Source organism: Danio aesculapii, chromosome 18 (assembly GCF_903798145.1).
Source record: "Danio aesculapii chromosome 18, fDanAes4.1, whole genome shotgun sequence".
NCBI lineage: Eukaryota > Metazoa > Chordata > Actinopteri > Cypriniformes > Danionidae > Danio > Danio aesculapii.
The window spans coordinates 41,480,588-41,499,478 of record NC_079452.1 but is presented as its reverse complement, the minus strand read 5'-3'; the positions used below and the strand labels follow the sequence as shown (position 1 = coordinate 41,499,478).

At 34.8% G+C, this 18,891-nt stretch overlaps 1 protein-coding gene across 2 annotated transcripts; it reads left to right on the top strand.

Annotated features, from left to right (window-relative positions):
* The first annotated feature begins 1,866 nt into the window (after positions 1-1,866).
* Positions 1,867-17,433, top strand: trabd (TraB domain containing). Of its 2 annotated transcripts, none has more exons than XM_056478302.1 (10): positions 1,867-2,236; positions 2,868-2,917; positions 3,599-3,656; positions 5,504-5,667; positions 5,804-5,944; positions 7,885-7,995; positions 8,239-8,378; positions 12,665-12,837; positions 16,186-16,282; positions 16,372-17,433. In XM_056478302.1, the coding sequence occupies exons 2-10, from the start codon at positions 2,894-2,896 to the stop codon at positions 16,541-16,543; spliced, it is 1,080 nt and encodes a 359-aa protein (XP_056334277.1). In that variant the 5' UTR covers positions 1,867-2,236; positions 2,868-2,893; the 3' UTR covers positions 16,544-17,433. The 2 variants fall into 2 exon arrangements, with proteins under 2 accessions (XP_056334277.1, XP_056334276.1); XM_056478301.1 differs by having other exon boundaries at positions 1,868-2,236; positions 5,501-5,667.
* Positions 17,434-18,891: the final 1,458 nt, after the last annotated feature.

Below are 18,891 nucleotides of genomic sequence, written 5' to 3'. Positions count from 1 at the left end.
TAATGTTGTAAAATTCTGTTTGAAGTGTTTTTTTATAAAGTGAACAAAATGTTTCATTAAGCTTATGGTAAATCAAATGAAAGTCCCACCTGTTACACCGATAGACTGTAAAAGGTATGCCATGTTAAAGGCTTTTCAAAGAACAGATTTTTTTTTTTAGCATTTTGTATGTTCTGGTTTATTGGGGGAAATCTTGTTTAAGAAAATTGAAATTATGACTTAAAAGCTCAAAATTATGATACACCGGGATGGGCAAAAATACATTAAAATGTATTTTGAAATAAAATACCAAATCCCTCTTTTTTAGGTGTATTAAAATAAACTACAAAATACAGCAGCAATAAATGTATCAAAATAAAACACTCTATTTTTGTATTTTAAAAATACTACAAAATATTTTACAAAGCATGCTTCTTTGCAAACCTAATAGGCCTATTTGATCAGTCCCTTCACTGTTAAATGTGAAGTAAACAAAATTTGATAGCAACAGCTCTTCTCTGAGCAAGTTTTAGCAGATTCTCTGCCACCTCGTTCACCTCTACTCTACATGAGTATCTATGTTTTACTTGTTTCTTTTTTGAGCATTTGTTTTTTTTTGTACAAATTTCCAACAGAAAGCCCTGTTCTATGCAGATAAGAATATAGTACTATATCTATTGATTATGTGTCCACCCATTGTGTGGCCAGTAAAAGTGATATAATCTCTGTATAATGATTATTCAACCTCTTAAATTCTTCAACATCTTCATTCTTATATTTTAAAAGGGTGATATATGAAGTGTTTAATTTTTAAACAAATTTTTTCTTTCTTCCTTTTTAAGATATAACCCGAGTTATGTGTTTTTGACTAGTCTGTAGACTGAATTGCTGTATTATTAAATATTGTCCCACTTTGACATCTTTAGGCAGACATCTTCCCTCTTCATTACTGGAAATTTAAACAGCCAGTGAAGTACTGGTATCGCCATGATGTTATGCATAATTTCCTTCCATACTCCAAGCATTGACCACCTTCTTCAATATTAATCAACTGGGCAAATAACTGGGAAAGCACCAATCAGAGGCCGCATTTTTATGATGTCATCATGCAGCCTTCTTACAAAGTGCTAAAAGACACAAGTATTTTGAACCAAAATTTTAAGCCATCAACCCTATCAATTACAAATTACAAAATACTATTTTATATTTAAAATATGTATTTGAAATAAATGTATGATAAATACTGCCCATCGCTGATGATACATGTAGAAATTATGACATACAAAGACCTAATTAAATTGGTTTTTATTTACTAATAACATAACAAAATGATGCTTGAGACATGACAGCGATACATGCATACAATGGTGCATTTAAAAAATTTAAAGCAGATTTTGATTAAAAATAAATATCACTGGGTCATATATCAGCATATAAGCCTATATGTTGCACATAAGATATATACAGTGTCTTAATAAAAAAAAGTGTGGGGTGGCGCAGGTAGTGCTGTCGCCTCACAGCAAGAAGGTCGCTGGTTTGAGTCTTGGCTGGGTCAGTTGCCGTTTCTGTGTGGAGTTTGCATGTTCTCCCTGCGTTCGCGTGGGTCTCCTCCGGGTGCTCCGGTTTCCCTCACAGTCCATGCGTACAGGTAGGCTAAATTGTCTGCATGTGTGTTTGAATGAGTGTGCATGCGTTTCCCAGTGATGGGTTGCGGCTGGAAGGGCATCCGCTGCATAAAACATATGCTGGATTAATTGGCGGTTCTTTCCGCTGCGGCGACCCCTGAATAATAAAGGGAATATGCCGAAAAGAAAATAAATGAAAAAAAAAAAAAACGTAAATGGACTACATTACCCAGAAACCCCGGCAATGGGCGGCGCTACATCTTCACTTCATACCTCAAGCAGCTGACTAGCTCTAACTTTAATCATTTCAGTTTTGCCGAAGCAAGCATCCAAACCACTGCCCGGGTGGTTGATTTAGAATTATTTTCTTGTCTCTAATGTAAAAATGTAATATTATAATAGCAACAGCGAGTAAACTACATAACTTATTCTCGGTCAGTCCAGTAAACTTTTGAAGGGGCTTAGCTTATATTAGCATAGCATCAGCTAACAGCTGCGTGGATGTGTGCGCATTTAACGTTAGCCTGTAGCCTAGCTACCTGGTCAGGAATCATCCATTTCTACAACTGACAGTCCGATTCGACCCGTTACTTTCGTGGAAGGAGTGGACAAGCTCTGGTATCAAGTCAAATGTAAGAGTTCTGTTTTATATTCGTTGCTTTTCGGAGTGGTGTCTGAGATTGCAGCCAGTCCATCAGTTTTTGCGGTATAGTTTTACCTTCTGTCAGTGGTGTCAGTTAGTTTACAGCTTTACTTTGAAATATTATATATTTAATGGTGTCTTTTTCAAAATAAATGCTTATGAAACCGTTTCGGAAGCTCGAAAAGAATAGAGTTTGATGTGCCAACCAGGTGGTCTGATGACAGCAGGTTGCCAGCTTTTAATGTTTGACTTCTGATTCTCGGTCAACATAAAACCCGCTTTATTAGGCAGCTTTAAGCAAATGACCATCCCATCCAAATCCTCAGTAAAACTCCAAATGACACTTATGTGTTGGGAATACAGTAGTTTGAAAAGTGTACGTGGACTAGTTGAACAAAGCAAGATGGCAGGCTGATTATGAAGTCTGATGACTCACTTTACTGAATCTACCCAAGTACACCAGTCAGAAAAGTTAGAAATCCTTTAATTGAGCTGTGTCTGGCTTAGTGTTGAGACGTTTGTTTCCAACAGGCCAGTACACAAAATTCCAGAGGTTTTCAATTCCATTGTATGTGGAGTCATGTGTGTTTTCATGCATCTGATGTAATCTTTTATTCCAGGTTAAGGTTTTAGTGAACAGCGGACAATGGAACAAGACAACAACTCTGAGGTAAGAAAGATAAGAGGGATCTTGATGCTTTGTTTGGCTTGCATGGTATGATTGGAAATTTATTAACTAATCTATTAATATTGTTAAACTCTGGACCACTTTTATTTAATCGAAAGAGCGTTGTAACTTTGTAAAAACAGCTAATGTTACATCAAAGAGATTCTGTTTCTTTGTTGTTTCATTTACTTTTATTCTTCACTTTGATAGTTCATCCAAAAATGAATATTGTGTCATATTTTACTCCTTCACTTGTTACAAACTTATTTTTTTCTTCTTGGTTGAACACATAAGAAAATATATTAACAAATGTCTGTAACCGATAGCCATTGGCATCCAGAGCGGAAAAAAATACTATAAAAATTAATGTCTACCTAAAAGCATAAAGGATTCCTTTTAATGTACAAATAGCCTCTTTATTGCCTGCTTGTGGGTACTAAGAGTAGCGGACAATGTTTTGTTTATTTAGCTGGGCATTTCCCACATGAAAAAAAAATGCACAGCATACTTGAGCTATTTGTTTTACTCGCAATTCAAAATATGATATATCATTCACTTAACCTCGAAAACAAAACTGCTCCATTTGAGTGTCCAAATGAATGCCAAGCTTGTACACACTTGTTTTGTATACATGGCAGGATTTGAAGAGATTTCTAGGTTATGAAAAATTGTTTTTGTTTGTAGGATGACTCAGTAGGCCCAGCAGAAGATGACACACAACCTCAATTTCCTCTTGGACTCTGTGAGTAATTGCTGATATAAAGTTCATCTGAATATTTGGTTTCAACTAAACACAGAATGCACTTAAACTATAACCTCCTTTATCATGCTTAATGTAGTTAAGCATTTGATCTGATTTGATCTATGGAGGATTATTTCCAAATGTCACACCACCACAAATCACATGATCAATCTTTCCACTGATGTTTTGTGTACATGCAATGTTTTTTTTTTCATCATGAGCTTGTATGGAAGAAAAAATTTAGAGTTTTGTAAACCGTTTCCATTTTCTGTTTCTATTTAATTACATTTTGTTTTGATCAAGAAATTGTTGTCATAAAAATATACCATGACTTTCAGAAGACCCCCACATTATTTAATTCAGTGTGAAATTCATTCATTCATTTTATTTTCGGCTTAGTCCCTGTATTAATCTGGGGTCGCCACAGCGGAATGAACCACCAACTATATATAAATATAAATGTGTATATATATATATATATATATATATATATATATATATATATATATATATATATATATATATATATATATATATATATATATATATATATATATATATATATATATTAGTGTTTCCTACAATATATTTTATCTGGAAAAAGTCTAATTTGTTGTTTTTTGCCTAGAATAAAAACTGGATTTTTAGGTCTGTATTATTACCCCTTTTTGGCAATATATATATATATATATATATATATATATATATATATATATATATATATATATATATATATATATATATATATATATATATATATATATATATATATATATTTGATTGTATACAGAACAAACCATTATTATAAAATGACTTGCCTAATTACTAGGGATGCATAGATCAGAATTTTTTCAGCCGATACAGAGTACCGATTTCTTGTCGTGGTGATCGGACGATACAGAGTACCGATTTTGATGCTTCAATCTTTAGAATCACAATCAGTTTTATTGCCAAGTGTGCTTCACACACACAAGGAATTTTTTTTGCAGATTTTTCTATTATGTATTATAATGCATAAAGCACATTTTCCATCTTAGTATAATACTTAAGTGTAGATCTCTCCTTACATAAGAGAATAAGGATGCTGCATTTAATTCCTTAAACACGTCTCATAACTATTATAAATTAGTATTTATAAGTAATTATAAGACTAACAATGCAATTTGGAAACATTGCAAATGATGGAAGAAAAATTCAACATGTCTCAATCAAGAAAAATTTTTAAGCACATATTTGATGCATAAGAAGTTAATGCACACCTTTAAATCCATTACTTTACTAAAAGTAAATAGGTCTATACACTACTATTTATTGTAATAAGTAAAATACAAGAAGTTAAATTATTAGATATTCTTGTCAAAAATATTTTAAAGTTTATTTTTTTTTTTTAATGTATCTAATATTTTCAGCAAGGTTTTAGTAAAAGCAAATACATTTTTGCAATACTGTCAAAAACACAGAACTATTAGTTCTTAAATGTAAAAAGGCCTAAATGCCAGATCATTCAAACATTTTGCTCATCTTCAACTAACACAAACACTTGCAATCGGTTCATGAGATCAGCCAGATCAGTGAGTATTGATCGAGTCATTAAATGTGATTATCGGCCGATACTGATCTCTGGCCGATCAATCAGAGCATCTCTTCTAATTACCCTACTAGTGTCTTTCAATACTAGTGTCTAAAAATGTCTAGCAAAATATTAAGTACTATCATCATGGCAAAGATAAAAGTCAGTTATTAGAAATTAGTTATTAAAACTATGATGTTTAGAAATGTATATATTTTTTTATATATAAGCTTTTTGTAATTGTATTGTATGTTTGTGATCTTTTTCTATTTAGCAGACTCCGAGGCGGTGGAAGTGTTGTGGCAGGTTCGGACCCAGCGACGGCAGAAGGAGCCTGATCTGCCAGAAACTGTGACGCGTCTCACCACACCTGACGGTAGTGTCGTGTACCTGGTTGGCACTGCCCACTTCAGTGACAGCAGTAAGAAGGATGTTGCCACTGTAAGCACTGGCTTTCTCCAAAAATATTTGTATGCACTAACAACCAGCATTTAGTGGTTAAACACTTTATTATTATTATTATTATTAGCAGCTGATTGATCAAATGTTGTTTTGAATGAATGCTTTTTCGCTTTAGACAATCCGAGCGGTTCAGCCTGATGTTGTAGTGGTGGAGCTGTGCCAGTACAGAGTATCCATGCTTAAAATGGATGAGAAAACGCTGCTAAAAGAAGCTAAAGACATTAACCTGGAGAAGGTCCAGCAGGCCATTAAACAGGTCAGCCATGAGACGGAAGATTGTGCTGACATAGTATTATATTGTCAAACACTTTTTTCTGGATGCCTTTATCAACATGTCGTGTTACTTGTAATTACTTTTAAAGTGTAATAAAATTTCTGATCAGCTGAAATAGTAAAGGTCTATTTAAATTAAGAATTCTAATTATAGTTTCTCATTATGAACTTTGCTTAAAGGCACAATATGTAATTTTTACTGCTAGAGGGTGCATATTTTGATGATGCTGTTACTGGAATCATGAGAGTCATTGTATTCATTACACCCTATGGGATTCCAGCAGAATTCATGTTCATGGATGAGCTAAAGTATTCAAAACTTATTATCATGGTAGTATGATGCAAAGTAAGGCTGTAATCTGTCGAAGCAAAACTAGACCGCTGAAGCAATTGCTGATTAGAGATGAGCGTGACTCGGCACAAAGGCAGCGGAGCTTTGGTTAGGCCACTGTCCACCACTGCTTGTTTTTTCAGTCATGATCACATGAGGAAAAAAGCAGTGCTGTTTTATCATAGTAAATATATTTTAGGGTTCTATTATAATGCTGCTTTCTGTAGTCTAATAAAACACACAACATAATAAAGCATCTTTGATGTCTTCCATAAAACCAAACTAGAAATTGAGGGTGTATAATGTCATTACGATGATAACATATTACACAGACCATGTCACTAGTTTAAACTGCTTATTTCCCTAGATTTGAACATTCTTCCAAACATTTGGGATAAAGTACAAACATCAGCAAAATACATAATATTGTTCTAGTGGATTTTGGATATTTTAATGAAACAAATTCTTACTGTGCCTTTAAAGGTCTCGTAAAGTACTTTGAAATATGTATTTTTATTTTATGTTTTGAGGGTGGGACATAGTGTAACCCCTCCCCCTTTTTCAAAAACAACTAATAGCGTTTTGTTTTATCTCAGCTCTGCCAATGAGAGTTGTTGAGCACAAGTGCATCAAATGAAAAGCAAATGTGAAACATATTTAAGGGGACGGGGCATGTCAGAAACTAGAGCGCGTTTAATTGGTTATGATTTGATGAGAAACTGTAGTATGAGGTGACGTGAATAAAATCATTTATCCATTTAGGCGGAAGTGATAAACTATAAGCTTTACAGCTTGTTTATGTTTATACCAGTTTTATATCTTCTTAATGCTAAGTCACTGTTTTGGAGCACACTAGCTTATAGTTATCTTAAAAACTAATCTAAAAAAACTTTTTGTTTTCATGGGACATTTAAATCTGCAAATTCAGCAGTTTTGTATCAAGATGATTATGTGTTTGTGTTTTACATCATAACTTGATATTGAATGAATGTAACGTAATTTTGAATATAACAAAATAAAAAAAAAAAATAATAATAATTTGAACAATTATTATTATATATTTTTAATCAATAATTTGAGAAATTCTTTTGAGATGCTTTTTGGGATGTAGCATTTGGAAAAAAACACCATGTAAATGCCAAAATTCTCATAAAATACTAATGCATTTTATTTATGTAAAAAGCAAAATAAATGATTTTTAAATTGTCAGAAGTGTCAAATAACCAGCATCTCTTGCCAGCAAAACTAAAGTTTTAACAAAACGTCAGTGAGTTAATTATTTTCTATTTTTAATAAAGTTACAAGGCCTTGTTTGACTAAAATTTTAAGAACTTGAGTTTAATTTTATTTAATTTCATGTGTTAAGATTTATAGCCATTTTTAAGCAGTATTAAATCATAAAATCACTTGTATAGAAATTAAATTGCTTTTCAGACAAAGTAATTAGAGAAGAAATTTAAATGCAATTTTTGTGATGTATTTAGTAAGTAATTCATTAATGTTTTAAGTTTCTCAACACTGTCAACGTGTTGCCAACTTAATTTCTTCAGTTTTTTTTCTTTTCACCTTTTTTCCCTCATTTCTCATGTCAGAACGGAGTGATGTCTGGCCTCATGCAGATACTGCTGCTCAAAGTCTCGGCTCACATTACAGAACAGCTGGGCATGGCCCCTGGAGGAGAGTTTAGAGAAGCCTTTAAGGAGGTCAGTATATGAACACGCATGCTTTTGCAGACGTACACACTCCTCATGGTCTTGACATGCACTGTAACTCATGCACTCATTCCTGGCTTCTAGCAGATGTCACCAATTATCAAAGAACAATAAATGCATGCAGTCACGAAACCCGAAACATGAAACCCGATGGACACCGATGCATGTGTCACAGCGAAGACTGATCTGCATAAATAAAATAAAGGATTTCCTTGTGGTTTTAACTGATTTCAGGCAGGAAAAGTGCCCTTCTGTAAATTTCACCTTGGGGATCGGCCCATTCCAGTAACCTTTAAGCGTGCAATAGCTGCTCTCAGTCTATGGCAGAAGGCTCGTCTGGCCTGGGGCCTGTGCTTCCTCTCTGACCCCATCAGGTACAAGTCAACAGCACTTTGTCTTTACATGCACAGCGATCACTCTTTGACCCCGTTTACACTGTCAGGTCTTGATGCCCAATTCCATTTTGTTGCGTATTTCTGATTTTTTTTTTGCCTGTACATTTACACGTTCTTTTAATTGTGACCCATATCTGATTCATGTGTTTACACTTGCCATACAATTCACGACATCGCACATGGGAAAAGGCGGGTTTTAGCGTCTGCACCACACTAGCCACAATGGAAGAAATTATCTTGCTTTTAGCTCTGCGAAATATGCAAAGTTTGCCCAACTTTAAAAAGATTTTGAGGCAGAGGGAAAGGGCCGCCATCGCAGCTTGCGCCTATGGCTTATATATGGTGTCCTCCGCTGACTCGCCTTCCAATAGGGCAAGAAGGTTAGGTAACTTCTGCCATCGACCACTGACCACTTTCCTCCTCAATGTTTCCTCTGTTGTTGTTGTTGTTTATCGCGTCAGCGTCTCCACACACGATCTTCCTTCTACATCATTAAACCGCTGAGAAGTACCACATTGTTGAAAGTTTATTGACGTCCAAAACGAAATGCCTCAATAAATCCGATCTTCCTTGTACATGAGTCGCATTGTCACATATCCGATTTATATCTGATTTTTTTCCACGTATGAAGGAGGCCTGAAACCGATCTCTGAATATCCGAATGCATGCTTTTTTGTGTTTACATGGTCCTAGAACAGATCCGATCTGTGTCGCATATGAGCAAAAAATCTGAGTTGGGTCACATTTTACTAACAGTGTAAACGGGGCCTTTGATGTAAAAATGAAAAACTTCATGTGGCGTCTTAAAAACGAGACACAACATGAAAAACTGCCAATATACATGTGTAAAAAAACGTATCATAATGAATTCTTGTGGACTGAAAGTGAGCAAATTTAGTTTGATGGTATGTAAAAAAAATATATACACTTAAAATCAGAATTATTAGCCCTTCCCATGTGAATTTTTTTTAATTTGTAACCGATATGCTATAGCCTGTAAATATAAATATTTCAAAATGTTATATACAGAGAACAACTGATTTTATTTGAAAAACTTCATTAAAGTTTGAACTGATCTTATTAACTAAATAGCTTACTCGAAGCAAAAAAAGCAATGATTTCAAACTTACTGTGATTTATATAGACCTATATTCATGATTTTACAGAAATTAGCATGCCAAAAATAAATTTTTTCCTTCGCATAGCAAATGAACGTGCAACTTTACTGTTGTATAAAAATAATAGGTTAACTGACAAAATGGCACTTGATTAACAAACAAGTAAAATAAATATATTTTAAAGAAAATTAAATTGAAGGAACTAAGAACTGAAACCAGCTCAAATGTTCTTGAACAAAACGTGACAGTAATGTACATGCGTACAAATATGTAATGTCAGAAAAGGCGTTTTGAGAGGTGTTTTTGACAGTCAAGAGCCATTGTACAAGCGAAAAGCTCAATACAGATTGTATGATTTACTTTAGAAAATGCAGTATAAATTCTTCCCATTTGATCTACAATGATAAGGAATATGGTTGCTTACTAAGTTATTAATGCACAGAAATACCACACAAAGAAAGGGTGAACTTTGAAGGAATAAACAATGTGAGAAACACTCCGTTATAGTGCATGGGACAAGTCTGAATAAATTCAACCTACGCATGCGTCAGGCAGGCATTTCTGTACATTTACGTAACCCATCGGCTTAAAAATATCGGTCTAATTTTGATACCGGATCGATAACGCTAACATTAAAAATAGCATTTATCGGCCGATAACGATATGCTTGCCGATATATCGTGCAACTCTAGTTTTAATAACTAATTTCTAATAACTGATTTCTTTTATCTTTGCCATGATGACAGTACAAAATATTTAACTACATATTTTTCAAGATACTAGTATTCAGCTTAAAGTGACATTTAAAGGCTTAACTAGGTTAATTAGGCAAGTTTGGGTAATTAGGGAATCATTGTGCTGTATTGCGATTGGTTTGTTCTGTAGACAATTAAAAAAATATATATTGCTTAAAGAGGCTAATAATATTGACCATAAAATGGTGCTAAAAAATTCAAAAGTCAAGACGAAAGAAGAAAAAATATTATAGGAAATACTGTTAAAAAATTATTTTCTCTGTCACTTGGGAAATATATATAAAAAAAAAATAACAGCAGGGCTAATAATTCTGACTTCAACTGTATTTTTTAAATCTCTAGTAATGTCTATTGAGTAGGGCTTATAATATTAGTCTATGTTAATATCATAATACTCATTTTAGCCAAGTGGACTCAGATTTGTCACTCACTATTGCCTAAGTATTTTTTTTAAATGTATAAATCTACATACATTTCTGAAAGGGATAGTTCACCTGTCATCATTTACTCATCCCCCACTTGTTTCAAACCTGTTTGAGTTTATTTCTTCTGTCAAGAAACACTGAAAAATGTTGAAAAAAAATTAAAACGGCCATTGACCTCCATAGTATTTTTGTCTGCGGCTGCTTTGTTAAACATTATTCAGAATGTCTTGTTTTGAGTTCAACAGAAGAAAGAAATTCATAAAAATTTAGAACCACTCGAGTGTGAGTAAGACCCAATTCTGTTTTTGTACCCCTACCCTCTTCCCTTGGCCCTTGATACAGAGTGTGAAGGGGAAGGGCTTTTAAAATTTCCCCTTAAGAAATGGCACAGTACTACAACACCTGCACACGTCATCATATGTCATCGTAATATGTCTCTTGCTATATATGATAGACGATCGCGACTGCTGTAGTTATTCCAGTTGTGTTATTTTTTTTAATTTATATTTTATGTTAACACAACATAATGTAGCAATAAGATCGTAAATGTACTGTGCATTTACACCACGGCCATATTCGTTTAAAACGTTCATTTTTGACACATGAAAACAACATTAACATTATACCAGACACTGTATATAGGTCATTCCCAGCCTTTAGACTTTTCTGACAGGATATTTGAGTGTCAGGTGTGAAAGTATGTTGTGGGACTGCTAAACAGGAGTTATGATTATGGAATAACCTCTTAGGGCTTAAGTGTACACATACGTGGACAGCACATTTTAGCTCTTAAGTGGCTATTTAAAATACTTTGTTTTATATTTTGTTACAGACATGCATCTGTACGTCATCCTGCAACTGTTTTACAGCATATGACATGTCCCAAACACTATTTTTAACTGTCCAAAATGGGAAAAAAAATAGTTTTTACTCTGATAGTCAAAGCAAGTTCCAAAAAAAATTGTGTGTTAAATATGCATTAAAAAAAATTAGGAAAAAGTGTTTTATGTAAATTCGGACCACGAGTCCACATATATGGACATCATTTTTTCTCTAAAAGTACATTGTATCAAAAGATGATACTTAGGTATTTATTATAATTAGGTTTTAATACGCCCAAATAGCAAAGAGAAATAAAAACTGCATGTAAAAAACACCTTGAGCCTTAAGAGTTATAGATAGTAAAAATTAGCAATTTTTATTTTAGCATTTTAAAAAAAAAGCATGATGGTAAAACAAGAAAGCTGTTATGAATGTATTAAAACATATGCTTGTTTGTTGTAAAAAATCATAATAATGACAAAAAATACTAATTTGTGCATCTCCCTCCGTGTGCAGCCATGCTGCTGTTGTAGATGGTGTATTCTGGGAAACTTTCTTACCCCTTGGTTTCGAGTGTGGTCTAGAAGAATCTCTGTTTCTAGGGGTATCTAGCCCTTCCCCTTAGCCCTACACCTTCAAGCTAAAGAGAATTGGGACACCCCTACCCCTTTACGTGAACATAGAGAATGGGGGTCAGGGGAAGGGCAAAGGGGTAGAATTGGGATTGAGATCCTTTATTTTTTAGTGAACTATCCCTTTAAGATAAAAAAAAAATCAATGAATCCTTGTGCAGTCACATCTCACTCTGTGAAATTGTGCCAGCAAATATGTCCACTTGGTCACGAATGTGGTGTGAGATTCCATTTGAATTTTTAATTTTATTTTATCTGGTCAACTGAATTCACGTCACTGATAGAAAGCTCCTTTGTGACTTCACACTAATGACAATGTGGATTTTCTTTTTGCAGTACAATACCAAGAATAAATAATCTACATTTTGATGTTTAATTAAACCTTCATTTTAAATCATTAGTCAATTGTCATTAAAATAAAATTCCTAAATCTAGGCTTTACCTCAGCATGGTATTGTGTCATTTACATGAATTTGTATATACACTATATAATATATATTTTTTTTCAATCAGTAAGGAGGACGTTGAGAAATGCAAACAAAAGGATCTTCTGGAGCAGACCATGTCAGAGATGATCGGCGAGTTTCCAGCCCTCCACCGCACTATTGTTGCAGAACGAGACATCTACCTCACACACACACTTCGACAGGCAGCGCGCTGTGTGGAGGCGCCTCCTACTGCTGAGAGTGAGTACTGCATGCTCTGCTCATGCCCAGGTATCTTCCAGTGCTACAATCAGTAATTTAGGGAAATGTCTTGCATTTTAAAATGCATATTCAGGTATTACCAGCATTTGTATTGTTAAAAGGATGGTCCAAAATGATTACTCACTGTCAGGTCATTCCAGAACTGTATGACTTTCTTTTTTTAATTTTTGGAACATAACAGTAGATATTTTGAAGGACTTTGGAAACCAAACAATTTTGTTCCACTTCCAACTGACTTCCATTGTATGGCCAAAAATGGAACACAAACTATTTGATTACTATCATATCTTCCATCAAATAATGGAAGTCACATCCTTTTGGAACAACATAAGTCAAAAAAGCTCATTAAAATAAATTGGAAATGAAATCTAAAATTTATATAGAAAACCTAAAGTTTAAGATTAATTAAAAAAATTGCTAGAGCAAATTATTTGCTTTATATCTTCTTTGAAAATAACTAGTTAATTTTGAAAGAAATGCTAATAAAAACTGTATTCTCTGTTTCAATAAGCTGCTTTTGAAGAAACTGAGTTAAAAAAATGAACCGAGTATGTTATAATTTTTTGTGTGAGCTATCGCTATAATGTAACAAAGTCAATTCAATTCAGATCTCGGATCTCGGATTACTTCAAGTCAAATCACTTCAAGTTGAGCTTTATTGACATTCCACTACATGTGTGGGGGACATACAGTGTAACGAAATGTTTTGTCTCGCAGAACCAGGGTGCTGCATAAATAGATGATCTTAAATATGAACACAACACTGGACGAAAGAGCTATTTTAAACTTCTACATAACTAACATACCAGAGCAGTAATCTTAAGTTTGCAAATACTATAAATACTTAAACTATACACATTTATTGAGTATTGAAGAGCATTGTTTTCCTTATTGAATGCTTGTAAGAGTTTAAGAAGTGTTCATACTAGACCTGTCACGATATCTATTTTTTGTTGTGAGATATTGCGCCAAAGTATATTGCAATAAATTATGTTATTGTCATTTTAAGACCATTTTATGCCACTGATTATATAATGCCAGAATGACAATATAATGTAATCTCAATGCAAGTACACTCTTCCATAGAACACATGATATTTTATTCTTAAGAATATTTCATTTAATTATAGTCATTTGAACTATTTAATAATTAGAAATTGTAATCAGGATGTGAAAACGGATATCCGAAATAAATAATAATTAATGTTAACAAAAATATTACAAGGTAAAAAAAGTAACAGAGGCTATGATATCTGCTACCAGATTTATTGTCAGTTGTCAGGCACCCGCATGAAAATATTATATAGTAATTTGTAGTAAATACTACAGTGTTTTTTTAACCACAGTGACACCTAATAGAAATAGAGAGGTTCCACAATCAGCTAAAAATGTTTTATTTTATGGGTGATATATATATATATATATATATATATATATATATATATATATATATATATATATATATATATATATATATATATATATACAACAACAACATCTGTTTACATTCACTCACCACAAACACATCTGCATAATCTGATTAGTTGTGTTAATCTTTTTAGCATCTGCTCCCATTCAAGATATTTTATGTATTCAATTAGTTACCCACAGACGCCATTTAATTAGAGAACGTAACAAATTCAGTGCATTTTTCAACCCTCATTTGATTGCAGAGTACCTACGGGGTCTTAAAAGCATTGACAAAGTCTTAAATTTGATAATCTCAAATTAAGGCCTTAATAGCCTTGAATTTGGTATACAAAGTCTTGGATTTCGTTACGAAGGTGTCATTTTATTTATTTATTTTTGCCTTTCCTAGGATTAAAGTTCATACATATCAAAATTAACTGTTATTAATGTAGGCTAATTTAAAAATTCCTGCAGCGTAACGTTGAGTGCATCTAGCGCTCCACGTTATAGCAGAAAGTGCTTCGCCCTAGCTTACTATGGCGATGGAGGCGAGCTTGAGTATTTACAACGCTCCAACTACTTAAATGCAGAAACTGTGCTCCATTTCACTGCATGTGTTTTCTGGACAGTCTTTCACTGACACTTACAGCAGAAGCTCCTATTTCACTGCGATTTGAGAGAATAAAAGTAAGCTCTCACTCACTCACTCACTCACTCACTCACTCACTCACTCACTCACTCACTCACTCACTCACTCACTCACTCACTCCTCACTCACTCCTCACTCTCTCTCTCTCTCTCTCTCTCTCTCTCTCTCTCTCTCTCTCTCTCTCTCTCTCTCTCTCTCTCTCTCTCTCTCTCTCTCTCTCTCTCTCTCTCTCTCTCTCACTCACTCACTCACTCACTCACTCACTCACTCACTCACTCACTCACTCACTCACTCACTCACTCAATCTCGCACACACACACACAGTGGCCCATTTGTCCTGCTGGCGTGACTTTTCCTCTCCTCTCGGCTATGCCGCGGAACCCGACCAGATTTCTTGCGACGTGGGAATACATTTCCGAATTTTGGTAAATCGCTCCCAAGCGATTCAATATGTGTGTGATTGAGAGAGAACATAATGCAGTGTGTCGCTTGCTTTGTGTGTGTGTGTATGCAGACAGCTTGTTACAGGTGTGTGTGTTTATACTGTGTATGCACTGTGATGCACAGAGATATCGTACTGAACCGAATCTATGGCATAAGCGTAACCGAATCCAACTGTGAGACCAGTGTAGGTTCACACCTCTAATTTCTACATTAGAAGCATCGCCACCACAGCCAAGGAACATCCTATCTTACTGTGGCTCAACACCAACTCCACGGCAAACGCATTGAGAAAAAGCCACTAGCAGAAGTTGACAGGACTTGAGAGTCTGGGTAAAAAAATTGCAGCCAAGGCAGCAGAGCTGCGAAGGCTATAGTGTTCAACACCATGTTCAAATTTATTTGTTCATTAAAAATCAAATGTGTGTTACGCTGTTGCGTATGTATTAAATATAACTGACAATTTAAATAAAATGTTTTATTCAATTCAAGTAGTCACTTGTACATAATTATTTTCTAGGGTTCAAAATTTATACAGATTTTACATTTTTCCCTCATACTTCTGTCGGAATGGGTACGAAATTGGCATTGATTTACATTTGGAAAGGTATTAAAAAGGTCTTAAAAAGCCTTTGCATTTGCAATTAGGTCTTTTAATCTGCATTTAGTTTTTAAAACAGCTGAGTGATACTTGTTTTATCAGCCAACACAGTTGCTCAAGATCACTATCATAGAGTATAAACAATACTAGAATAACACTGCCAGAGCTTCCTTAAGTGTCCTGTTACCTGATACATGAAACCTTTTGTTCATACTTTGTTTTTCAGAAGTGCCTGCTGTGGTGGTCGGGGTGGTTGGCATGGGTCATGTGTCTGGCATTGAGAGGAACTGGGATAAAGAGCTCAACATCCATGAAATCATGAGGTGCGTATCAGTCTGGTTCTTTGGTGCAATGTAATACCAGATCTATTATAACAATAACAACAACAAAAATCTGTTTCCTTTTCTATTAGCGTGGCTCCACCTTCTCGTCTCGGCAGGGTGGTACGCACCGTGTTAAAGGGGGCCATGTGGGGGCTTCTAGGTTATGCCTGTTACCGTGCCAGCAAGGGTGTGGGCAGAGCGTTACTTTCCTTACCGACTGTCCAATCATTGCTTCAGAATATACGAACACCTTCCGTTTGACCCTTCTTTTATCTGTACAGACTTTCAGCAGTGAGCACCAATAGCCTTAACTCTACAGGATGCTGGTCGGGTGAAGAGGAAGATTTTAGAGCAAAAACCGTCTCCATCCTATATGAAATGAAACCGTATGGATGGAAGCCTCTCTCTTTCGCCTTCTCAACCTTCTGTCCATCAGCTCTGTAGACTCAGAGCTGTACTGCCAAAGAAGTGGAGCGTGCTTTCATTTTGCTTTTCGACCCATTAGGAGTTCAGTTGCAGCAAGATTCCCATGTTATCACCCAACTTGATTGATCATGCTGGGATTTAATCATCTGGTTGGCCAAATGATTGAGTGCAGAGTTCAGCAGTCCAGCGTTGTTACTCCTTGTGAGTCGATATTTTTACTCTGAAGACTACTCCAACCTTAATCTGTAGTGCATTAAGAATGAGTATTAAGAAAAGCTCATCTTTTTTCAATTCAAGTGACTAACGGCCAATTCATACTGCACCGCCAGATGCTGACTAACGGATACAGGCACTTTAATGGGTTTTGTTGGATCAGTGTGTGTGTGTTGGCATACATTTTTGTTGATTTATGTTCATGAAATGTTTAGATCAGGGATGTCAAACTCAATTCCTAGAGGGCCGCAGTACTGCACAGTTTAGTTTCAACCCTAATTAAACATAGCTGATCAAACTAATTAAGTCTTTCAGTCTTGTTTGAACCTATATGGTAAGTGTGTTGAAGCAGGGCTGGAGCTAATCTGTGCAGGGCTGCGGCCCTCCAGGAATTGAGTTTGACATCCCTGATTTAGATGCTCATGAAATGTCTGGGAAATGATGTACAGTAATCTGGTTTGTTGGTTCAGTGTGAATTGTACGGTGGCTGAGAGAGTTTAACATGCTGCAATTCAGGAAGACTCATGCAATTACAAAAAAAAACACTGGCAGATTAAGAAACGATCTTCATCCATTTGACACCACACGTGCTACAAATCCTCACAGCACATACACATAAAAAACATGCTGCATTTTCCCTCAATGCAAACAAATAACGAAAACGCCTGCATTTTCTCACAATACTTGCAAAAAGAACGGAACACAATGGAAATGTTTCAAGGGGACCCTAAAACAACGGATGCTGCTATGCCATAACTTTTGCTCAGTGAAGTTGGAGATTGTCCTTGGAAGATGTTTTTTTGCTTGTATATTTATCATCCTGATTCCCTTGTCGTTTGTATTTTATTAGCCTAAATAACCATATCGTAAATAGCCAGGTCTGTCACGTTTTACGGTCCCTTTGAAACATTTCCGTTGTATTCCTACACTATTTCAAAGTGTTGAGAAATTGCAGGCGTTTGTACATCTTGTTTGCATTGGGAGAAAATTCAGCGTGTTTAAATGTGTTTGCGTTGTGGGGATTTGCAGTGCATGTAAATATGAACGGATGAAGATCTTTTCTCAATTTGCTTTCTTAAAATGCAGCATGTTAAGCTATCTTGGCCACCGTAAAAAAAATTGGCATTAAAATGGTTAACCTGCTGTTGTTCTAATGCTGTATTACTTGTATGTCCCATTCATGATTGTCTATACACTGTAGAAGCGATTAGTTACTTAACTTTCAAAAAAAAGTCGGTTAACCTGTTGTAAATTGGAACTGTTGAGTTAACTAAATTTAAGTATGCACATAGTTAATTCACTAGTAAAGTCAGCTTATTGCTTTTTACAGTGTATTATGGCATTGAATAGTGTCTTAAAGGGACAGTTCACCCAAAATACTTTCTCAACATTTACTGAGCAATTGACATCCATAGTAGAAAATAAAATAACTAAGGCTCCCTAACTACCAGTTTCCAGCATTCTTTAATGTATCTTTTTTTGTTATTGCCCATACAGTGTAGAATTGATTTGTTACTTAACTTAAAAAGGAGCTAACCCATTATAACTCGGAACTGTTAACCTTATTTTTTAAATTATGCATAGTTAAGTCACTACGTAATTTTAAAGCAAAAAGTCAACTAATTAAACTCAAGTAAAGTCAACTAATTGCTTTTCAGTGTATTATGGCATTAAACAGTGTCTTAAAGGGACAGTTCACCCAAAATACTTTCACTCAACATTTACTAATAGCTATTGACATCCATAGTAGTAAATAAAAATACTGTGGCCCCCTACCTACCCGTTTCCAGCATTCTTCAAAGTATCTTTTTTTGTGATTGTCCACACTGTAAAAGTGAGTTTTAACCTTTTGTAACTTGGAACTTAAGTTAAGTAAACTTAATTTTTATAAATATGCACATAGTTAGTTCACTACATAATAAAGACAACAAGTTGACACTTTAAGGCAGCTAATTGCTTTTTACAGTGTT